Genomic DNA, 25,429 nt, shown 5'->3' on the forward strand with positions numbered 1-25,429 from the left:
AAAGTAAAAAAAAGTTCAAAAATATTCTGACTCCCATTATTATTCTCACTGAACCCAACAATTTCAGTATTTCTTCTGTTAAATGTAATGCTTCAAGTACTGAAAGTCCAAAATCCCAGATTCCTGTAAGTATCCTGAAAGTATCTGAAAATTTAGAATACTGCAGCATCAAACATCAAAAGATCAAGCACTCAACAGCTGAAAGACATGCACAGACACACACCAACCAACAACGTTTCTTCCACCAAGTCAGAAGAATGACTTGCTGAGATATAGCCTGGAGGACACGAAGACTATATGGATAAATTTGAGAGCTTCACATTCAAGGAAAATTGGACTGATGGGAAGGGTTTAAATTCAGGCTAATTAAGAAAACCCGCAAAATCACAGACTTCCTTGTCACCACGTCTGCTCTTACACCGAAGTTGCAAAGATCAGGTTTGAGACAGGTTGTTGAGACAGGACGGGCATTCTCGTACTGCAACAGCAGATCATAGTTAGACTTGTAGTGACCAACTGCTCCACTCTTCCACTCCATAAAATTCATTGCTGAGAACTACCCTGTCACAGAGATTGCAAGGACATCATAAAAACTCAACTTTGGAAGGTGATTTCAAATGAAATTTTTGAGGAAAAGAGCTGAGTAAATATTTTTTTCCCTAATGCATGCTCTTATTTAAATCTGAAATTACTAATATGTATTAACAAAGCCCAAGAGTTGACATTTGTTGTTAGCATATAATCTGCCATGCAGCCCAGAATTTTTGGAAACAAAGGGCTAATCTACACTCGGATATGATCACATATGATCCAGCCTCAGGTTTTCACTTCTCTTATTTCTGTTTGTATGTGATACATTAATGTGTAACATCATGATTTTTGAACCATCAGTGCTGTGAATGTCCAAAAGAAAATCAGCTCTTGAAAATGTAAGTAAGAAGGGGTCCCTTGTTTGCAAAGGAACCAAATAAGCTCTCCTTCAAAGGAAGCACTGTTGTACAAAGCCATCTTCTGCAAAAGCAATAAAGAAGCAAAATATAAGGTCTAGTTTAAAATTAATAACTAATATTATTTATACTTTTGGAAAAGGGGAAAGAACGTACTTACTGAGTTAGACCCACGGTTTAATTGCTGTTTTTCAACTGAATACTAGAATGAATTTCAAAAGATGGTATTCTTGTAAAAAGTTTATTCTACAACCATCTTTAAGTCACTAAAACTGGTATTCCAAAGGGAATCAGAAGTTTTTAAAAAATACCACTAATGCCATTTTCCTTCATCTTTAATTATTTCTTTTTTATTTTTGTAAGTCAAATCAGTCAATATATTGGTATTCCTAAATCATCCGTCTTGCATTTTGATGAGTTAGCCTGCCATCATTGTTCTCAGTTATGAAATGTCGAAGTCTCTTTGGAATACTAATTTCATATGTATAGGTTTCAGTTTTTTGATTCCATCCTATTTCCCTGAATTTTTTTCTCTAGACAGTTGCTGATGTAAAATTTAATATAAAATATTTAGTCACAAAATAGTATTGCTTTTATGCACATTGTGGTAAGATTTTTTCTTTCCAATAAAACTATACCATCTTCCATAAAATCCTAAACATATTAAGAACTGTGATGCAGAACAAAATTACACAGGGTGAAACAGGTACCAGCACAACAGTGAGATTATATTACATCAAAAAATTTTAATGGTCCCAAATATATACTCAACAACTAAGCATACACTCAGGGGGGCAAAAAAAATTATGACACAAAAGTGACCACATCTAGAATTCCACTCAATCTTTAATCAAGAAGGGACAAACAAATCCCCCACCTCCAAAAAAAAAAAACCTGCAGTTTAAAGGGCAAAGGGAACAGATTAAAAAAAAAAAAAAAAAGAAAAAAAAAAGAGGAAACTTTATATTTGTCCCTCCCCGTAGAGGATTTTAAAACCTGTTGTAGCTTGACTAAAACGTTCAGAATGTATGATTTCAAAGGCAGGTCTCTTTTATACAAAGAAACTGCTGGCATCCTTGACTAAGTGAAGAATTATGGCAAAACCCGCCTTTTCTTCAGAAGTTTCATACATGGTCCAAGAAAGCATATTCTGATTGTAGCAACTGACCAGCCAATCCAGAGTTCCACTAACAAAACTCCTGCCCTGTTGGCTTTGTGTATGTGTGGTTTTGTTTGTTTTTTGTTTTCCATTTCCTTCCCTGAGAAAAGGGCAATGTGTGGTCCAAGCTGGAGAGCTCAAAGGCGCAAGTCTTTCCCCTAAACGAAATATTTCCACTTCTTCTGCTCCTTTGAATTGGCACTTAATTGGCAGAAATCTGTTTGTATAGGTTGATCTGTGTCACACACAGTAATTCACAAAAGATTGCTGCTTTGCTGTGGGTTTGTTTTGTTTTTGGAAAAACTATCCTTCTCCAAACTGGTAACGTTCTTCACCAGTTGCCATTATGATGAGTCAAGCTTTGCTTTCTTTGACAAAGGTAAAGTTTCCTCTTTATCTTCATCTTCATCATCCTCTTCGTCATCATCAGGATAATCTACAAGACCAACAAGGCCTCCCTACAAAGACAAACACAATTACTACAATTAAGAAAATGTTTGCACATTGATACTTCCCATTTGTATTGGAAAATGATGTTTGCACAGAATGTTGCCATAAGCATACTGATCCATCAAGTTTTGAATATAATGAAACAGAACAAAAATCAATCCTTCAGTATGACTGAAAAAGACATTGTCTGAAAAATGCTTACATGAATAAATCCCAAATGGGGTTTTACCTATCCAACTGGACAGAACTATTTCCAGTTGAAATTTAAGAAAATCCAAAAATCTACTTAGGTTTGCTAAGTCGTTGCAGCTTTATCTGTAAAGGTGTAATTTTTTTTTTAGTGAGCATAGCTGACTGCAGCAACGAGCAATCTGGAAGCATTTCAGAAACCTTCAGAATACCCTTCAATTTGAATTTTTGAATTACGATACTTTTAGAACACAGTCTGTCTTCACAGAAGGTAGTTTAAATGTGTAGTAACTTAAAGATTTTTTTTTTGTGTAATATAACTGAATGAGGTCTACAGGTTACAAAATTTAAACAACTCAGCAGCTGAAAATGAAAGTATATCTAGCAATATTAAAAACTCGCTTGTACTGCAAATAACCACAAATTTTAAGATTAGGCAGCTCTGGACCTGTGAAGAAGTAGCATAAACTTCTAAATCTTCCTCTAACTACAGTACATTGCAGTTTCTAAAACTTAACCAGCATTTGACTGTAATGGCAGCTACTGGTACTTAAAGATCATATCACTCATTCAGGTGTCTCATGACACACATCCAAATCAGAAAGTTTCAGTCACCTGTATACCAAAATACAACTCGAGAAACAATTACGCATTCTGTTCAGTCACATACAACTTACACCAAGTATACTACACATAAAATAGCAGGATCGGATAATGAAAAACCCCATTTCAACACTGTTTCTATTATAGTTTGTGACTATGGCACACTTAAACACAATGCACATTTTACTGAAAGAAGGTGGCTTATGTCTGAATCCGTGAACAGTTTTTCATTGCATATTCAGTGTAACCTGAACATTTTCTTTTGCCACAATAACTTGGAATTTTGGAGCCAGTACTGTATGCAGTGTGATCCATGGGGAAAGACTCCATTTCAGATTCAAGGAATTACACTGTCTGGAAGAGAACAAGCCTTCGGCAGAAACACAGAATAGACTGAAATAAATTCCAAGCCAACTCTATCCCTTTAAAAAAGCACTTAACTAACTACTGTATTTTTTTTCATTAATGAAACACACCTTCTCCCCTTCCTCCACAGAAGGATCCAGAAGAATTATCACCTAGTTCTACCATCAGTCAAACTCTTCTCATTCAGGTTTTTTCAAAAAAAGGTAACCCAAACACAAACTCTTAAGCCACATTTGACTATAAGAAAGAAAAAAACTAACAACTTTTGCATTTATTAGAAATTACGTGAACAAGCGGTGTGGTGGCATTAAAAAATGAGGATTAGTCAGAGTTATTCTGAGGTTACCTGAGAACAGAGATATATACCTGACCTTTCAGAAATGAAAACGTTATGAAAGTAAATGCTCATAATCCAAACAACACTGTACCTATAGTACCTCATCTGTTCCCCAATACTAAGAAAACACCAGTCACTTGATTTCTCTGACTTGCTTTAAAGTGAGTTTTAGCCAAAAATCTGATAAAATCCAACAGCATCCTAAAATGTACTTAAAAATGCTGGCTTTGGATATTCACTGCAAGTTATACTGACTCTTTTAAACAGGATTTCTTCTTCTGTTTCAGTATGTTCCCACCCAAAAATATGTGTTATATCAAACAGTAAAAAAGTCACGCTAGGATATTAAAAATTGTTTGGTTTGGCTTAGAGCAACCACCCCTCCATTATACAATTTGTTTCTTTCACATGTGCCAGTTACATCATTCCAAACAATACTAAAAATGGTAGCAGTAGGGGGTGGTGGGACATCATGGAATCCAGCAAAGCTCAGCAATGTTTCCAAAGTATTTCTACATTTCTACTCACCAAACATCCCTGTGCAATTTAACAAAAGTAAAGCATTGTCTGTATTTCACATTAAAGATCACTGCAAGCAGTAGCTAGTTGTATGTTTTGTACTTTAAGAGTCTAGGCATTAAAAGATCTTTTATTTCTTCTTTTTATATACATGTCAGATCTCCTTAAATTGCTAAAAGCCAGACAAAACATACAAGCAAACCTGACAGTCCAGTACTACTTAATATGTAAGAATTCACAGAAACTTGAAAGACACGCTAAAGCAAATTCCTCGTCTGTAACAATGAAGTCAACTTATGTACACTCAAAATTACCTTAGTTGTAATTGCTGCCATCTGAGATGTGCTTTTAGAAACTGATCCTGGAGACCCAGGGGACCCTGGGGATCCAGGAGACCCTGGGGATCCAGGCAGGTTACTTGCAGACGACTGGCTGGTAAGGTTAGATTTTGTACCACTGGAAAATGAAAGCTTGAAACTTGGGCTCTGACGACCTGAAAGGTTGGTTTTCAGAAGCACTTCCTTCTCTTCACTCTCTTTCACTGGAGAGAAAAAAATAAAACAATCAAACCAACCCCCACACAAAACAAAACACAAAACCAAAACCAACCAAACAAGGCAGTATTATTGAGCAAAACATTTAATTACAAATCATTTTACTTTGCGCAAAGAAGGCTTAATACTTTACGTACAACCTGGTAAAGCAAGTCATCATAGACTTTTTTTGTACTACTATACCACCTAGCAGGTGCTGTCATTGGCGAGGAATGAACACCAATTCATGGCATAGAATACCAATTCATTGGTATTCTACCAATGATATCACCTGAACATTACCTCAAAAAATTTGAATTAGAAACCTGAATAAATCACAGGAAAACTTGATTACCAGCTAAGATTGCCATTCAAATGCTTTAAGAAGTCAACAACAATATTTGTATCATTCTGCTTTTACAGATAACAAAACTTGTTTTGAAGGGGTGGTCGACCAACTTGGTGGCACTATTTCAGAATCTAAGACTTCAGAATAAATATATGCAAATCCTTCACAGCAGTAGGACTAAAAGATACAAATTAAGGCTTCTGCATAAGCCAGATAGCATTCTTCTTCTTGTCACTTACATTTTTTCCTTTCCATGAATTTACTGATTGGGTCCATAATATCTTCATCATTTTTAGTTTTGTCAGAAGGGGGCACCACTGCCTCTCCATCTTCCATATCATCTTCATCAGTATTAAACCACATTTCCTCCTCATCCTCCAGGGTTCTTGCATCCCTTCTGTATCTATGGTTTCTCAAAATGGAGCGCATGCTGCAGAACAGTAAGTTTTAAAACTTCTGATTCAAAAAACAACTCACATCAGTAATATAACATCTACTCTCATTTTAATTCTAGAAGTCTCAAATTTAAATACTGATTAAGAGATCTTGTGGCAGGAAATAAAATAACTTAAAAGTTCTGAAATTTCAAGATGTCCTAGTATGACTAATCAGGATTAAGTTTAAATATGTTTTCAAACTAACTCAAGACTACAGAACAAGAACAGATCTTGCTAACAATTCTTAAGAGTGACTCACCTATTCACACAAGCAATCCACTTTGAATGAAACTACACGTACAAGCAACACTGCTTGCCAAAAATAAACGCAGTAAAAAGCCCTAAACTTCCTACTTTTATACACCGCAACCTTTTAACCTTAGGTAACTGTGTACTGAGGAAGGGAACTTTTAATCTGGAAATAGGAAGAGTGACTTGATTATTGTATCAGATTGTTAGATTTGCTGATAGAGTAAAAAAAGTGTGACAAAAAAGTATCCTCTGAAAATTCCCTTGTATATTCCATTTCTAAGTCATTTTGGTAGAGCTTACCTAAATATCTACTCCTACAACTAACTAACATAAAAGGAAACCTGACATGGAAAAATCCACAGAGCTTACAACTGAACCATCTTTCACATCCAACAGTGGGAATCTTGTTATTTAAAAGCAAATGCAGTTCAGACACCTGATAGGCTTCCAGCCTCATTACAGTGGTGTTACATAAGTTTAGGATACAACAAGTTTACATTACTACTGGAGGTCCAGCAACTAATATATTAGTTGAAAGCTGGTCAAGTGTTTGGAGCAACACATCTGGAAATCACACTATTAATCAAGTACATTTTACAATGACTGAGATGCAAGCAGGAGACTAAATTATTTACATCACACAACAAACCCCCAATATTCCCAGAACAGAATTTAAAAATCGACATACTAAAAAACATTTAGTGTATTCTACCTGTCAAGTTTTGGATTATCTTGTCTTTCCCTTTGTTGCTCAAATCGTAGTTTCAGTCCTTTGAATGTCTGCACATAATCTACATCTTCCAGTGCCTTCCAGTAATTTTCAATTACATGAGCTGTTAAAGATTTTATATCTTCCTATAGAGCAAATATAAAGTGACTTATTTTCATTTGAACAAATTTTTTTAATACAATATAAAGAGTAAGTGAAATCAGATTTTTTTAAACATTCCATATGAACCATCATATTTATTATCGTATGTAAAAACAAGTATTAATGCATGCAAGCGGAATTAAAAATCTAGAGCTTCTAATTTTTTATTAGTGAAACGTGCATAATAGTAGCAATTTTCTAGCAGTATCTCCTTCAAAACACTTAAATATAACCTAAAACCCTGATAATGAATTATAAAGCCTAAAAGATCTTTCCCACTCTAAATTACAAATATTTTTATATTGTTAGATTAAATGATACCTGCTGTAATCAGTCAATTAAAAACATGTTTATGAGATATAGACTTAGTATTCATATTCTTTCCTTGCTACAAATAAATTCCGTGAAAGTAATTACTTGTGCATTTGTTTATGATGCGAACAAGGAAACAAGCATCAAGTTTTTTCCTTTGTGGGCATACAGTGCTGGTCAACGTTCTTTCCAAAATGCTCCCAACTGTTCTGCTATTCCTGTTCAGCGTTGTGGCTCCCAGAGCCACCCCTGGCAGCTGGGACTGGCCCAGGTCTGCACCCGGCAGCATGAGAACTGCTCCTGTGCACTGTTTGTCTTTCTTAGTGCTTCACAGCCCTGGAACACACTGCAGATGAAACACCTGAATTACCAGCTACCAAGGGCAAAGCAACGTAAATCTTAATACACTGGTTATTTTCTCTTTTGTTTATAGGCTCAAAGGTCACCTCTTGCGAATGGTAATACATCAGTAGTAACAAATGCACACTTTTTAATTTGATCTGTTTAAGAATAAACCTGAATTAAATAAAACTGACAAAAATTACTTCCATATACCAAGAAGCATTCTGGAAATGCAACCCAGGTATCTATGTGGAAAGGAGGATAAGAAAATAAAAAGATTCTTTATTTTCTCATAGCATGAATTGTAGAATCAGCACACACTACTGAAAGACCACAGCACAATAGTCAAGGTCACATATATGGATTAACTTTTTTTCACAGCTTCAAAACCATTTCAAAATTAACTCTTCCATGATGACCAAGTCATCTCAGTCTTGAAGTATCTTGAGTCCCAACTCAAAAATATGCAGGTGGTCATCAGCACAGAACATTTCCAGAGGTGACAAAACCTCCTTGTTTCCTTACCCACTTACTCCTCCAAGGCTGCCTGCACCCCAGTTTGTCCCCACTCCCCACGTTTACAGTCTGTACAGTATCTTGTCAGAGTCTGCACACGGACAACAGCGAGGAGCCAGCACAGCACACACAGCCAAACTGGCATGAATATTTCAAGAGGCTCCCCACAGACCGGACTTCGTAGCATTCCATTAATATAATCAAAGACAACTGTTACCTCTTCTGTATGTTTCTATGTTCTGTTGAATGACATTACAGAGCACAACTGAATTTGGTGGTGTTGTAGCAATAGTTTCAAATGATGTTCTTGTTGTAACAGGCCCACCCACTCTGCACAATGAACTTGATTAGGGCTGCCTTCGCAAATCTAGGTATTGGGACTACACTGAGTATCAACTGAATTTAACTTTCAAGTCATGGAACTGTCTGAACATAAGAACAAACATATGAATATGTAACTGATACAAAAAGTTCATTCAAATACAGTATCATGGTCACATCGCTATGAAAGCATAATACAAGGTAGAAGCAAAAATAACGAACTCTAAGACTAAACAATAGAGTAATTATCTTCAGCATATAACAGCACTCACCACTCTGATAAATTCGAACATCTCTATTATGGCAGAGTTCATCAGATTATAACGGGAACCATTATTTAGAAATGCTTTAACCACAGGTTCAAACAAAAAACTTTTCATTATGTAACGGTTGTAGAATTCATCCTTTAGTCCAATAATTTTTCTCTTGAAACGAAGGGCACCTGAAACAGAAGTGTTGGCAACAGAATTTTAAATTTAAAAGAAAAAAAAATTCAGAAATTACTTTCAGCATGCATGAGGGCAATTTGCAATCTCAGTTCTTACACAGAATTACATTATTAGGACCAGGTAATACATTCAGTTATTCGCTGCTTCTCAACAGTCTTGACTACACTGCTGAAGATTATTTATCTATTTTATCATAAAGAAATCCTCTCTCATAATGCACAAGTGAAACCACCTCTGTTTACTGAAGAATACACTACTGTTTAACTATATTACTACTAAAATAAAGGTGTATTTTTTATTTTTAAAATTACTAACAACAAAGGTAAATAAAATATTTTCTCAGTAGAACTGGGAAATTTGCTTATAATTCCTATTATTCAAACATAAGTTTTACTACATTTAACTAAGTCCTATTTGATTAGGATGCAAAAGACTTCATTTTAAAATTGGAAAATGACATTTTCTTTACAAACATAGTAAAGCAAAAACCTAATTTACATCCAGTTTAAAGCTCTTTCTGAAACTCCAGAAGTATATGAATGTCCAAACATACACAGGAAGCAAGAGCATCATCTCACTATAAGGCAGCACAATTTGGTTAGCAACTGGAGGTGTGCATGATAAAACATTATTCAAGAGTTCTAAAACCAAACTCGGGTGACACAGTTACAAAAGTAAAAGGTACTTCTTATTGTATGGTACTGCTCAGTCAAATCTAGGCTTTGTTTTACTCTGTGTACACCAGAATAGTGGAAAAAAAAATCTTGTAAATTGCCTCCAGAATTAAGTCCCCCTGCTTTGCCATTACTGTGCTGAGCACAGCCAAGAAACTACCAGAGTTTGAAGAGCAGCTCACTGAACTTCTGTGCTCTTTAACACAGACAGATAACTGTATCTCTAATTAAATACCTCTGAGAATTTCTACTACAAAAATAATCTTACAATTAAGAAAAACTTACAATGGCTCCCTTAGGATATTCAATATTGAGCTACTATCTTTTCAATCCAGCTCTACATTAAGAAAAATCCTTCTGCTTTTTAGAAAATATAGATCTATAAATGCAAAAATTTTTAGTAATACTAGCTGACACATAAATCAGTAAGAGAAACAAAGTATATTAGTAGAATTTCTGTGTTCAGTCACAAATTGTCATGACCTGTGAACAGTTTTCTTCCAGCAGAATGGGGATATGTAACACTTCACAGTCACAAAATACCACTTTATTCTTTAGCTTTCAGACTTACACAATGCCAAGAAAGCGTGCTTTGAGGCCATGAGAACGAGTACCCTTCGCAGGATATCTTTGTTAATGATGTAGTTCTTTATGTGATAAGTATGATGTTCTACACAGAAAGTTAGCAATTCCAGTATTAATGCCAAGAGTTGGGCTGTCTGAAAATCATCTATAATAAAAACAAAGCCAAAATAATTACACATATCTCAGATATTGACTTCAGAAGCTAACTTCAAATATTTAACTGCAGTCTGGTAAACATTTCTGAGTTTTTGTACATTCCCACCAATAGTTTAGGGAACATGCTGGAGGGTATGTCTAGTCCTTAAAATAGAAACTGAACAAGCTTGTTATGGACTGAGTATTTTATATTTATAGAGATACGGCAGGAAACCCTCCTTAACTATAGAAACAATTACATTTTGTCTGTCTTAAATCAGTGTTTGAAGGTTCACAGAGTACAGACCTTAACACTAACACAAGCAGTCAGGCTTATTTAACCAAATCTTATTATGTTGTCCTCATGTCTATATCATCAAATAGTCCCCCACATGCAGCACCTTGACTAAGTTTGTACCAAAACTGTGATCTCTTATGCGTTTTAACAAAAGTACTGTGTAAGAAATATCTCAGGCTCTTTAAACGCTTCCAGGACAAATTCTTACCAGCACATACAAAACACACCTCAAATCCTGCTTTTAAGTAGACCAATAATAAATTAAATACACATTAAATAAATTAAATACACAATAATAAATTAAATACATCTTTTTAAAATATCACCAGATTGTTGACCTTTAAAGAACACAGGTATTTTAAATGGTAAAACTCTCACTTTAAGCTGAGATATAACTAATCTCTTGGAAATTATAAAAAATAAACAGTTTACAAAACATTCAGGTATCATTTTGACATCCATTTTGGATGTGTTATACTATTAATGAACAAACAGTACTTCTTCTAGTACCCAGCAAGAACAGTTACTTCATTACCAATCTGTACTTTCTTAGCCAGATACAGCATCAATAACCTGAAATCCAGCACAGTATTGTGACACACACCTTCTCAGGGCAATTTTGCATCCTCTCTAGTAATCCCTGACCTTAAAAAACTTTTATATATGTTTACAAGTCGATGTTACTGAACAACCCTCTGAGTTAAAAAAAATTATATAAATATTTTAATTTTTGCTGAAGCAAAAGCTGCAGCAAATGCTGCTCACTTCTTAAATCATTTTTTTTCACTGAATTTTAGACTTACAAGTTTTTAAAATAACTAAACAATGAATCAACACTTTTCTTTGAACTATATATCATAGCCTCAGACTCTCTTGAAGACAGAAAACATCCTTTGAGAGTTATTCTGTTCCAAACATTGACATTCAATAGCCTTGATGTGCCCAATATTCAGAGTGGCATTACCTTTGCTAGGTTTGTCCTCGGTAGTATTGGCCAATAAAGGGGCTGTCAGAACATGCATACAATGTTTGTAGAAGAAACCCAAGAACTCTGTCTTTTCTGTTTTCTAGAGAATGGACAAAAAAAATCATATATATAACACATAGCACCAAATACACCAAAAAAACCCAAATGTAATTTCATTTGAAGGTATTTACTTACATTGGCTGTGGCAAGCATATTTTCTGGATCAACTAAAGTACGAAGCAAACCCATGAGTAGCACTGCCCCTCCAAGCTCTGGATCTGTGTCACAGATCATGTGTTCTATAATGAGGTTAATGAGTAATATATCCTAATAAGAGGGGAAAAAAGGCAAAAAATCAATTCTAATGTTACTCCTTTGCCCCAAATCTGAAATTATCTTCTAAAAGGGTTACCACCCAGTTAAAAACGGAGCTTTATCAAAATCCGTAAAATATAAACAACAACCAAACCAAAAAACCCACACTTAACAGAAATGATTAACTTTACATGCCAGTGGCACACTCTGGTCAGCAGCTCAAGCAGTGAAGAAGAATCTTTCAAAGCAACTGAAAATGTTTCTGAAATTAACAGTCTAATTTAGAATTTAGTCTGAACTGAAACGCCAAAAGATAAAAAGTACAGAGGCATATATATAACAGACTCAAAACTGATTTCTGAAAGTGTTTTCTGAGTGCAGAAGTTTTAATTTGTACCCCCCTTTAGCAAATATACCAAGAGTTTTATTTCCACAATCATACAACAGTAAATTTTATCATGCTATTGAACTTGATGAGATATTTTCACCTAAAAATAACCCCAACGTGTGTTTGCAAAAACCAAGAACAGCACATATAAGTAGAAAACAATATTTACATTTAGGAATCCCTACACTAAAGGTGCTTGGTTACCACTGTCCCACATTAAAATAGGACAGTCATCCAATGCAAGTGGCTGGAACCACCAGCAATATTCCCTGTCCCAGCAGCCCCTTCCAGCACAGAAGTAGGAGCACCAGTGGCCTCCAGTTCTCTGGCACGTTTTAGCAGACAAAAAACATTAACTATCTCCTCTAAGGAAAAGACAGCGTGATGTTTTTTCTCCACTGAATATCATTTTTAAATACCTTTCTTACTACTAGTTGTGTGCTAGCATTCTCTATTAACCAGCTACAGAGGATCTCTGGGAAATGTAAACCTCTGTCAAAAAGCGTTCTTAAACACTTAGGACCATAATTCCACTTTCAACATGTCTGACAGTAAACTGAACATGGGTTTCTTAAAAAGTAAATTTAAAACACATATACATGCTAAGATCAAGATTGAAATTTATATTTTGCATTTTAAAGAGCTCATCATTCAAAACTACTTTGTTTTGCTTGTATGACAGCTAATATTAACCACAATGGTGGTTTATGGTAACCTGTTGTACTTTCACGCAATGGAACAAGAGCATATAAACAGGCAAACATTCATCTCTACCTAACACAATCTTTAAAAGCATTATAGTTCAGTATGCTGTAACTATCATGACCATATTCCATACTTCTTCAGAACTAGAGCTCACATCACTAATAGAGTTGTAAATACAAACCAGTAATTTCAAAAAAACAATACGCACATTTCTGGGGACCCTCTACTTACATCATCATTCTGCTGCGCTTCCTGCATGACAAACTCTCGTACCATGGATGGGTTGTATTCAACCAAATACGAAAATATATCAGTGGCTGCACTTCGTACTTGTGCATCATCCATACCCTTGAAAAGTCAAATAAAATCATTCATGTTTCCTTAAAAGAAACGGCTTAAATGGAATGAAAAACAGAAAGCATATGGCTTTTAATTCCTGCTTACAAGGTATAACTATCTATTACTAAAACTGAACTGACTCTAACCTCTTCTTTGTACATTTGACAACTGTTGGGCAGAATAGATTTTATGGTTTCCCTGCCCTTTGGTCTATTTCCCTCTTTACTTAATTTTACACCAAGAAGCACATAAAGGTAGGAAAGCAAATGAAAAAGCTAAGAATGCCAAGGCACTTACCAATGTCATATTGTAACTGCTTTTAAAGTTTGACAAAAATACTGTAAATGTTCTGAACCTCAAGCTACAACAAGACAAATGAAGCAAACACTTCAGAAAACCATGTGACTGAAGTTTGGCTTACTTTTTAAAAAAAAACTCCCTGGAAAAAAACCAAAATTGTTACCACAAATAAAACTGAACTGACTTACCAGTATGACTTCTAGTGCTGGCAGTATGCCCATATTTGATAAGGTTTTGAAAAATGCATCTCTGTTTTGAGGCTGCAGTGTTTGAGAGAATGCACAAAACTCTTTCAGAAAATTTACCTGAATAAAAGGGATAATATACTAATTAGTAATTAAAAAGAGATGCACGTATCACTTTGTACTTACTGCCCCTTTCATGTGTATTTTACATATTTCTTACCAACTCCTGTCTTTTCTCCTCATCTGTGGCTTCATCTGTTAGTTGTGCAAACAAGTCTGTCAGGAATTTTTCATCTTCCTACAAAGGCAAAACAATACAATTTGTTTATCTGTCGATATCAAAAGGCGTTCAAGTCTAACAGAAAATTCTTCTAAACCACTCCTCCTGCAATTAAGAATACATACACTTCTGTGCTGTAGTTAATCATACCAGCATCAACTTTCCAATTAAATTTACAAATTACTATGTGTCTTGTTTTTGAGCTTCTATGATGTTCAACACCACCCCACCCCCCAACAGTTCATTCTCAGTTATGATGCATCTTGTACATCCTTGGCTCTCCTTTTTCTATTTTAAACTGCCATTCTCATAATTTTGTTTATGCTTTCGTTTTAACTCCTTCCCTCGTCACATGCCTGTGACATGCCCTATACCACACTACAATACTCCTGCTTCAAATGTTTACATATTTTGATAAACACCATCTCCCAGTCAGCCCTGCACGCACATATATCTCTGGAATGTTATGAGATCTTTGCAGCAGGAGTAAAGCAAGGACACTACCAAGGGAGAGCTGCCTAATAGCAGGAACGACGTGAGATTCTTCCCACCCCCCGCAACATTATAAAAACGGTGAATTCCAGAAACCAAATAACTTTTTACTACATACAGCATTTATTGGGCATTCTAGCTGGCAGCAATCAAAACCCATCTCATTATTTTTCATGCTGCTGTGCCATAGCATAATTACAAATGGTGAACACATTATAAACATGTATTTAGTCTTATAGAAGCAGCAATATTTAGCTTCCCATAACCTTTACAGTCCTAACAACTAGAAGATTAAACCAGAAATAAACCTTCCCCTACATTATACAGTAGTAAGACAGCACTCGCTTTAAAAAGATACCTGTACATCTGTGGCAGATGCACACCCCCCTCTTTCCCCTTCCCTTCCTTCAATATGAAAGGTACAGACACATCTCCCCCCTACCTCCTGCAATGGGGTTAACACCTTCTTTTGTTTGACCCCAGAGCCTGCCGGCCAGGGTCGTTAAGAGAGAGGAGTGGGGGCACAGAGGCGCCAAGGAGCCGCTGGGTGCCCACAGCCAGAGTGGAGGCGCAGAGAAGCTTCTGAAATGCCCACAGTCAGATCTGACAAGGCTTTAAAAACGGGACCCCCACCGAGGTTGTGCCCGCTGTGTGGACCCCTCGGTGCACGGCCAAATGCTACCACCGAGAGCCCTCCCGGGACAGGGTGCCATTTGTCTCACCTCCATGTCTAGGTGAGCGAAATAATTCCTCACCAATTGGACAGGTGCTTATTCCGCGCTTAAATATAAGCACGTGTATTTTCTTTGATAATTCCTTGCCAGATTCAGGGAAGCGCGTACTTCTCCCGGAGTCAGGGACGGCTCTGGCATTGTTTTTGGTGAGCCACGTGTACACACACTGTGGATCTCCAGTGTTATTATTTGCTGCACCTCAATAATTACCCCAAATGATACTAGAACCTGTATTTATGTCACTATTGGAGAGCTAAACCCTGTTTTCCACTGGTTAATCTGCTGCACCTTCTTTACCAAATAAAAGTTTGGGACTCTGTTGTCTGCCTAAACTAACTTCGGGGTGCCTCTGTGACAACATCAGATGTGAATAGATTTTTTTCAAAAAGCTGCTGGAGTGTTCAGTTGTTTCTTGTGAAGTCAGTAACACCACATGCAATAAACCTCCATCCCAGAACCACAGTGCTAGAAACCCAAGCTGCCTTGCTTATGTTTGCACAGTATAAAGCAAAACCATGAACGTACTTCAGACACATTCACATAAAAGACTCTTCTGTTTGCAATTATGTAGGTACCTCATCCAGTCTCACCTTGCAGCCCTGCTGAGAAAACGAGTACCTTGGTTCCAACAGCATACCATGCTAACACAGCTACAGCACTGTCACAAGCCAGTCCAGGGTTTCTACATGGCACTGGACAGCACAGATAAACCCAAAATAGGTTGGCATGAGCTACTATCCCACAAGGCATTTCCCCACACTATAAGGTAAACTCTATATTTAGGCTATGCCACATGTTTCTCCTCTTGTTTGATGCTGTGCTTCTAGCCTGATCCAACAGTCTAATGATAATGAAAAAGAATGAGTTCTGGACATAATTTCAGGTACTATTTCTGTGATTGCTTCAAAATCAAAACGAGATAGCGGAGGTCTCATTTGAAGTTTACTGAAATGCACTCTGGAGGATCAAGGACTGGAAACAAAGTTTGGCTTCCAGAAATGAGAAGGAACAGTCAAACATGTTCAAAAGAACTATTAAGGTCTTTGATTTCAAGAAACACCAATCAAGCTGCGATGAAAGAATAGAAGGATGTTTTACTACCTGCTATCCAGCTGTTAATATGGCTTGGTAAGTTTTCTGTTCTAATCTTTAACTCATTAGACAATACAGGTAATATAAGTAAACCACAGTAGAAATACTGACACACTAGCATACTGAAAAAATAAAAAAAAAACCAAAATACAAAGCCCAACAACAATGACGAAAACCACAAACAACCCCCCCAAAACAAAGACAATAATGAAAAACCTCTTCTTTTGAAGAACACGCAAATTATTCTCCATGATTAGCAGCGCATTTAGGAAAAGGTTAAATAGATTGCTTTCATTCCTTTTGCTATTTCGATCAAGATGTAAAACTAATCTCATCTATCAGAACTATTGAGAAGATGCATGCTTATCCCCAACTGGTTAGTGTAACCCCTATTTCCATTCTCCCTGTGCAATGAACTTTTCACGTCCTTCATAATACCCAACAGCGAATGCAAGTCAATACCACAGAAATATCTCAGAATGACCATTAGGAAAAAATAATGGAAATTTCCGCATTTAAATATGTCTGAGCCATGATTAGTGTGCTTCTGCATAAAAAAGGTAGACGATATTATCCAAAGCATTAAACAATTTTTTAAGTCAAAATGTGGAAGGGGAGGAGGAGAGCCTGTACTGCCGGTGATGTATGTCTCATTTATGACCCACTGCAGAGTCACAGAGGCACAGGCGGTTGGGGAAGCTGCCCCCAGCAGGGCAGGCAGTGCTGGGCAAGCAGGTGCGGGCCCAGCTCAGCCCTGCCTGGTTTCAAGACGTGGTCAATGCTCTCACCCTGTTACTGGGCTTGCAAACATTGGGGACTCACTGTGGGAACATCCGAACATCGGGAAGCGATGAAGACTTCAATGCTGACACACAATGTTTCAGAGAGAAATTGCAGAAGTTTGGTATGTAACCATTTTTCAATCCTCCACATATCTACCGTAATACAGTATTTTACAATTCTATATTAAATATAATATTGGAGCATTCCACACATGATCTCCTCTCCCAAACTCCATACACTGTATTTTTAAATTCATGGGATTATCCGAAATCTCTAGGCCTAAGAACAAAATCAGATGAATTAAGATGGGTCCAAGTGACTCAAAACATCCCACCCTTACATGGATAATACGCAGTAAATGGCAGTTATTCCAAGAGCATAAACACAAGTTATTACTAACTTCGCAGTTATGTCTTGGTCCTGAAATGTGTTTAAGGAGCTGTCTCATTCCAGATGCTTAATGCAAGGTAGACAGGTTGTTATTGATGGGGAGAAAAAACCTAACCCCTCCACATTTAAAGAAAAACTGTGATTGCAACAAACATTCTAAATGCAAGATTCTCTCAAGCTGTAAAATTACTGACAAGGGCAGCATATCTGAAGATACATTCCTCAACAGCATGATCAGAATCTATGGAAACGCACAGTCTGAGAGCAGAGTTCACATATTTTAGAAGTCACAAAGCACCATCACCAAATGCTAGACTTACACAAGCCTAAAGGTTTTCAATTTTTTTTCTAACTGGGAAATATCTTCCCAAAATATGTCTGAAGCGAACACAGTGCAGCTGCATAATTCTTTGTAGTATCTGGCCTCTTCATGCAGACAAGTACCAAAATCCATATGTATCTTAGAAGCTGTGAAGGTCACAACTGTTTTCCAAGAAAACAAAACTACAAACAATAGTTACAGAGCAATTGTAGAATCTAGCTATTTTGCCCATGCACAGAAATTATTAAATGTGCAACACTTAAACTATGCACATACCAAACACTTAAGTATATTCATTTATGCTTTTGCAAGATCTGGGTAGATGCTCCTAGGATTTAATACCTTTCAAAGTTCATGAAGATAAAATAAAGCCAGGCCATCTGCTCAGTCATTTATGACTTTAAAAACAAAAAAACCCAGACCAAGTAGGATCACAAAAAGAGACACTATTTAAGTTTGTGATTCAACTGTCAGAGCAGTCCTTCTCCTCCCAAGAGGCACTTAAAAAAATATTATTTAAAAGCAGGACTCAGACTTTCAGTTATCATTAACTTCATGTCCGTGATTACAGATGAATGACAAAAAAACCCCCGCATCCCTTTCTCAAAACACCGGAGAAACTCAATGACACCTAAGCTGGAAGAAGAATATATTTTCTGTCCTATTTAGCACTTCCATATTCATTTTAGGCAAAAATAATATTCCAGGCCAGAAAGTTTCATAAAATGTTACCAGTAAACAGAGAATGACAGCTTCAAACACAGATTCCTTCCTGCTACCCCACAAGAAGATTTCATAGTTTAAAATATTTCAGTCTTCTTTATCTCAGTCTGCCTTCCCACAAATGCCTTCCACTTCAGACAACATGCTAAACCAGCAGTGGGACCCACCTAATAATATTTCAAGTTTCTGAACACATTGAAAACTATTTTCTACAATGAAGAAGTTAATCTCAGGAATCATTAGCATGCACCACTTGCAAACTTCTTTCACAAAGTCATTTCCCCCAGAATGTGGCACCCTTTTACACTTCATTGCAAGGTAAATTTTGCTGATAGCAAATCTTCAGATTTATTCCTGAGGCAACCACTGCAAAACAGCAGACTGGCAGGAGAGATTCCAGTCCTAATGTATTTGGGCAGAATACCAGCATGCACTCACAAAATTCTTCCTCTAAAACAACTACAGATAATTACATTCACATCCACAGGGTTCTGTTAAAAATAAGTAACTATCTGTAAAGCCACTTTCAAAATTAAAATCAGCCCATTGTTATACATAAATCTAGTAAAATACACGAATGTACCTAAATGCCTACTGCTTTTTGGTTATTGAAAAGGGAGATAGGGACTATTGGTAATCTAATTTCTGTATTTAAAAAGCTGATTTACCAGGACAGTAATGCCATTGTGATCACTGCTCTACTATGCACACAAATTATTCTAACTTATGTCCAATCTCTCCTTTCCACTCTGCTGAAAATAAGAGACCCTGAAGTCTAAAGGCGCATACTCAGAAGTAATCCTAACAATATTGTCTATTCCAGAATATACAAACACTGCGGGATCTTGCTGGCAAAAAGAACACGCCAATGAGAAAGGGGGGAGAGAACAGAAGGAAACAGTGTTTACTCACTCTATGGCGCAGTTTTGCAAGTTTGTTTGTTTGTTTTGATATTTTTTTTTTTTTTAAGAACTAGTTAATAATACAAAGGGAAAGAACTGGTGGCCTCCAGTGTGAACATTAGTATATATTTTTTAAATTGCAAAAGAGCGTCATATAAAGCAAGAAACACCACTTACCTGTCCCACCCCCTCTCTCAAAACTTGGTGAACTCCATGTTTCAGCAAGGTTTCTTGGTGGCTATGACATCTCAAGACTAGAACAGGCTGGACCCCAAGCAGTAAGAGCATATTAGGAGGGGCTGAAATTGGAAAAAAATGTTATATACCTCTTTCGTATCTTATGTACAGCCAATCATAAAACCTGTAATCAATTAGGTTTCCACAGCAGCTAATTCTGTAGACTGGAAATAGTGGTATCACAGGTTTACTGTCCATCATGACCAATGGTATCTAGTTTGGTGAGACCTTGATATAGTTACTTAAAAAGACAGAACTTAGACAATTAAATCACGAATAAGCTAACCTCCGTTTCTCAGAAAAGCCCATCAGTGTAAGCATTTTTATACGATTACAGGAATGCTAATGTTTATCAAGAAGGAGGGAGGAATACAGTTCATAACCCTACATGTCAAAGGTTTTTTGGTTTTACTACAGAACGGGCAAAAGTTATTCATCTACCAAAGAAAGCAAAATCATGGAAGCAGATCTCTTCCATGACTACAGTATTTATATATATATTTTTATATATATATATACACACATACATACATATACATTTATATATTTTAAAGGGATATCAAAAGTCTCTCCTAATACAGCCAGAATTCCTAAGAATCAGCATATTCTTATTTAGAGAATTCACTAGTTATAATTGAAAAACTGACCTCAATGACAGTGACCTTTAATAACCTTAAATGTCCTATACTGACACCAAATACACAGAATCACAGAATCAACTGGGTTGGAAAAGACCTCAGAGATCATCAAGTCCAACCCTTGGTCCAACTTCAGTCCATTTACTAGATCATGACACTAAGTGCCATGTCCAATCTCAGTTTAAAAACCTTAAATATGACACAGTGGTAATTTTGAGTGAAGTAATTTGGTCTGTCAAAAAGCCTAAGGCAAAATCTGCAGTCTTGCACAAATTTCTGGTCACTTTTCTGTAACTAAGGTATGGCTGAGTTAATTTCAGGCGAGGGTATTGAAAAGCGCCAGTTTAGTTAATACATAGCCTGACTTGAAAAGGGCTCTTTAGAGTTCATCTTTTTTTCATGGTGGAGGTAACACCTTTCCTTCACAGTCAGTGAGAGAGAAAAAAACAGACTATGAAACAATTCAGTTGTACACAAAATAATTGCAGTATCTCACAGGATATCAGCTGTGCATGGAGTTTACTTTTAATCTGAGAAGTAAAATTTCCTAAGAAGATAACTTGTTTGTCACACCCTCAGCAGTCCAGGAGAGAGAACCTAAAATCAACAGTGGCAGCACTAACAACCTGTATTACGCACTAATGAACAAAGAACTTGAGACTCATCCGTGGCTCCCAGTAAACTACCATGAAGCATCCCAGAACTCTTCAATTAATAATGACTTCTACAAGAAACAGTTTCTTAAGTACAGACACCAGATTAGTAAGCACCAGGATCTTGCAAGATCTAAAATAATAAGTGTCAGGAACTCCAGTTACAGGCAACTTCCAGTTTTACACAAAATAACACACACATCCCCACCAAAGTATTGTGATACAACCAGCTACAGAAATGCATGTTAAACCATACACTAATGGAACAAAGACCTTATTTGTAGAACTGAAATTGACAAACACAGTCTTTTAATTTTGCTCTCAGAACATTATTCTGCTTAAAGAAATGAGAAGGAACAGTATCATATGCTTTACATATGGACTGTGGGAGTGTGACGGTGGAGAAAAGAAAGGGGAGAATGAAACTTTATGGGGCAGAGATAACAGAAAGTGCAACCTGACATTTGCTCTATAAATAAACGAATAAAAAAAATGCCAGGTAAGTAGGTTTAAGGTTTGGTTTAGAGCTACACTGTGAGAACTTGAAAAATCAATCAATCAAGCCTTTTAAGCTCTTAGAAATGCAATGGGTGTGTAATTTGGGATAGTCTCTTTTAATTCCCTCAAACCCAAGAACTGATCATTAATGTCAAATAATTTCCCACAGACTCTTATTTATAATGCAGGGAGTTCCCCCTCAAGGCTACAGAGCATTATTGTGAAAGAACTAGGAAATGCAATATAGCACAAGATATATTTTCTTCCTTCTGCACGACCACTCCTGTCTCCTCAAAGCTGTAGAAAGCACTTGAACAATTTGAAATATTTATCTAACTTTGAAAGCTATGCAGTGCTAATTCTTCTGGCTCCACTACACAGGGTCTATACATTCTTCTCAATCACAGGCAACTATAGTAAGAGAAGTGAAGATAAGGTTCAGAAACCTGTAGTCACACAACAAATTAAAATCAGATCTGAGCCTCTACTTCAACTGTAAACTGCAACTACCAAGTTTTTCAACCACACTAAACCTTGATATTCTAACCCAGGCTTAGTCTACATCTATTCACCTAACAAAGGTTGTACAAGACACAAAAAAGGAAACTAATCAGTCACTAGTCCTTGGTCAAACTGCCTCGGGATTTCTGGCAAACACACCCTTAATGATTTTGCAGGATCAGGTCTCATTTTTCATTGCAGAGTTTCCTTTTCTAAGTTCAAGAATCCTCTCAAAATCAGCCACTGACACTAACACACCTGAATAATTCTTACCCTCCTCTTCAAGCCAAAAGGTATTATCCTCAGGACTTGCTTTTAGTAACCCTTGCAAAAAGGTCAAGATGTTTTAGACACACTATGCGTACTGGATACACAACTTGAGACCCCTAAATTGAACCGTTTCCATCACTCCCTCTAAGTGAGGCTTGTAAGTGTTCTCAAACCGGTCACTCCAAAACGATTACACCGTTCTGTTTCAGATACGCATTTGTGACTTAGTTTATCAAGGACACACATACAAACATGAAGAGTTTGGTTCACTCAGGCATAATCTGGGGTCTAGTACTACTGAAGAGGCCCCAGGCATTCCACCAGGCCTCCAGTGGCTGCTCCAGTGACGGCCTGTCCACAAGGCACATGTTTCAGCTGCAAGGTCTGGGTGACGTCTTGCACATCTGTCTGGTTATCAAATACTCCATGTGTGGACACAACAGATCAAAGCTCCAAGAAAGTGGATTAAGTAAAATGGGTATTCTGATCAACTGAGTGTGGTGAGGAAAAACAGGAGGCACGGTTTTCACAACAGTTTGCCATGTGAGCTTGCAAAAGGTATTTTCATTCTCCTTGCTGTATTTTCCATGAAATTAAACAGGGTGCATTTTGAGATTCAACTGAAGATAAATATGATTAAGGTTATCAGTAGCATCCAGCACTTTGTCCATTTCTCCAGATCAGACAACCCCTACAAAGACAGTAGCTATTCATTTATTAAACACTGGAATTAAGATAATAACAATTAACTTTTACAAACCAAAACACATATGCTATAACACTTCGCTGAGTCAGTTGATAAAATGGTAAGATATCTAAAGCATCATATTATCTCTTTACATTTGCAGTAAGAAAGACATACATCATGAAAACTGGTAATTCCAAGCAGTATTATTTAGGGAGTTATAAGACAAACGAAGAAAACATTCAAGCATCTAAAACAATGCTGTGTTCTGAACCTGTACCTTCCAAACAACCAATTTAATTTACTTCAAAATTAAACACAGTTATATCCTGGTATGAGACTATATTTGTGAAACTAGGTGAAGTAATTAGATATTTTTGTCATGGTAACATGACAAAAAAATACCCTTAACTGTAGTGCCTAAAAAGTCCCAAAATGCAAAAAGAAAACCCTAACAAAATCAACCCTTCAAAATGAAAACGGGGCTATTCATTTCAAACAACCTTATTCAGGATTCTACATGTTTGCTCCATTTAAATCAGTTAGAGAGAATCTAGTCCAAAATCTGAAATTTAAGAACATACGCTTTTTACATCATACTTCAAAATGACTTGCAGATTCACAGAAGTGAATGTTCCACCAAAGCACCTCAATCTTTCCAAGAAAAATTATCCAACTTTCTCTGCCCAAGTACAAATAAAGAGACGGTGAAATTCTGCAACTTACCTGTAACATACCAACTATTTCCACTTTATTAAAAAAGATGAAAGAATGAAGTGTTGATAGCATATTTTCCTCAAAAACTGAGGGAGTGGGTAGGACCATATCTTGAATATACTGTACTCTGTATGTCTGGTGTATTTTTTGCTTCAGCTCCGGATCAGATATAGGAATCACCTCTTTAAATTTTGCTGTTTTAGTCAGAAATTCCCTGTGTTTCCGTGACTGTGATAAAGATGGGTCATATTCTAGGCATCCAATTACGTCCATTATACATTCCTCAGAAAACATGACTTCAAAAAGTGCAGTTCTGTTCAAAAGGAAAATTCCCTTGATAATTTCATACAAGTGGTGTAGTCCTTCAATGTTCTCCAAGTCTTCGCACACATGAAAAATTTCTAAGAGCTTCTTAATATAGCCCTCATTTTCCAGTGCTAGTGCGAGTTTTTCTCGACGTAATGGTGAAGGCAGTGAAGATGCCACAAGTTCTGCAATTTCTTCTAGTCGACTTAATTCACAAGATGGCAATTCTAGACCTGGTGATGACATATCATCAAAACGTTCTTCCTCAGATTCATCGACAAGGTCCTGAGTAATATCGACAGAAGGGTCTTTGCCTTGAACCTGCAAAATAAGATGTGTTTAAAAAAGTGGAGTTGAATGTTTACTGCTACTTGAATGCTTTTTAAAAATAACATTTCAAATGTCACACGCTTTTGCTTTGCATGGCCAAAACAGAAGTGCAAATATAAGTTTGACATTGAGTACAGCTGATTTGGATAATAAGATATGAAAAGATTTCTTCAAACAGAAGGCTTTAAAAATTATTTCTACATTAAATATTTAATTCTATTTATTTTCTACAAATAGGAGAAAGAACAAAGAAAAAAGTTACATTTTCTGAGCACTTCAAATAAAAAAGGAAATTCATAACTACTAGTATGGACTATAACTTTTTAATAGACTACTGAAATAAGCTATTTGTTTCCAGTCTGTTTTCTCTGCAGACAGATTTTCAAATGCAAACCAGTATTATACGACTGCAGCGATAGCTTTAAACATTCAGCTATAGACTACGTAACTGCCCTCGAAGCTTTTCAAAGTTCCTGCTGCTTCAGAGGACAAAGGCCAGTCTTGTTAATTTGATGGTTGTTTTCAGTTCTGGAGAGCTGCAAGTCAAAATCTGCTCTCATGCACTTTCTAAATACTCAACAGAAGCACAGAATCCTCTCTTAAGAACAGAAAACTCCAAATCAACATTAATGAAAGAGTAGTGGAAATCTGGAGCTGTCAGTAAAACAAGGCACAGGACCTGCAAAGATCTCTCTAGAGATACAAAGAGGAAACTATGGAAAAATACAAATTGGGAAGAGAATACAGAGAGATGCTTGGGCACCAGAGTGTTTCAGCTTTCATGACATCTTAATTGTTGTCTCTGCTGGGAGTGTGATGTGTCAAATCCAGAAGGCACTGCTGTGTAGAACAGAAGAAGATACTGTTCTTTCTAATCCTGAGAATCAGAAAAACAAAAACAAAAACAAAAACAAACAAACAAACAAAAAAACCCTCAGATAAATCATTCTTCATGGCTAACTGCAAGTCTACACTTAGATTAAACTCCAGAACGCTTTTAAAACCTATATACTGTTCTGCTTATACATCAGCA

At 36.5% G+C, this 25,429-nt stretch overlaps 1 protein-coding gene across 2 annotated transcripts in view; it reads right to left on the bottom strand.

The window, feature by feature from the left end:
• Positions 1-1,673: 1,673 nt before the first annotated feature.
• PPP4R3A (protein phosphatase 4 regulatory subunit 3A) overlaps positions 1,674-25,429 on the bottom strand; it is a 43,587-nt gene continuing 19,831 nt past the window's right edge. For both annotated transcript variants that reach the window (XM_065838828.2, XM_071809555.1), the window contains 12 exons: positions 23,770-24,387; positions 14,064-14,141; positions 13,847-13,963; positions 13,251-13,367; positions 11,807-11,938; positions 11,609-11,711; positions 10,198-10,356; positions 8,776-8,945; positions 6,854-6,996; positions 5,692-5,882; positions 4,885-5,111; positions 1,674-2,564 (listed from right to left, as the gene is read on the bottom strand). In XM_065838828.2, the coding sequence (XP_065694900.1) occupies positions 2,451-2,564; positions 4,885-5,111; positions 5,692-5,882; positions 6,854-6,996; positions 8,776-8,945; positions 10,198-10,356; positions 11,609-11,711; positions 11,807-11,938; positions 13,251-13,367; positions 13,847-13,963; positions 14,064-14,141; positions 23,770-24,387 (2,169 nt within the window). In that variant the 3' untranslated portion in view covers positions 1,674-2,450. The remainder of the gene's footprint in view (positions 2,565-4,884; positions 5,112-5,691; positions 5,883-6,853; positions 6,997-8,775; positions 8,946-10,197; positions 10,357-11,608; positions 11,712-11,806; positions 11,939-13,250; positions 13,368-13,846; positions 13,964-14,063; positions 14,142-23,769; positions 24,388-25,429) is intronic.

This window comes from Patagioenas fasciata, chromosome 5 (assembly GCF_037038585.1).
Source record: "Patagioenas fasciata isolate bPatFas1 chromosome 5, bPatFas1.hap1, whole genome shotgun sequence".
Taxonomy (NCBI): domain Eukaryota; kingdom Metazoa; phylum Chordata; class Aves; order Columbiformes; family Columbidae; genus Patagioenas; species Patagioenas fasciata.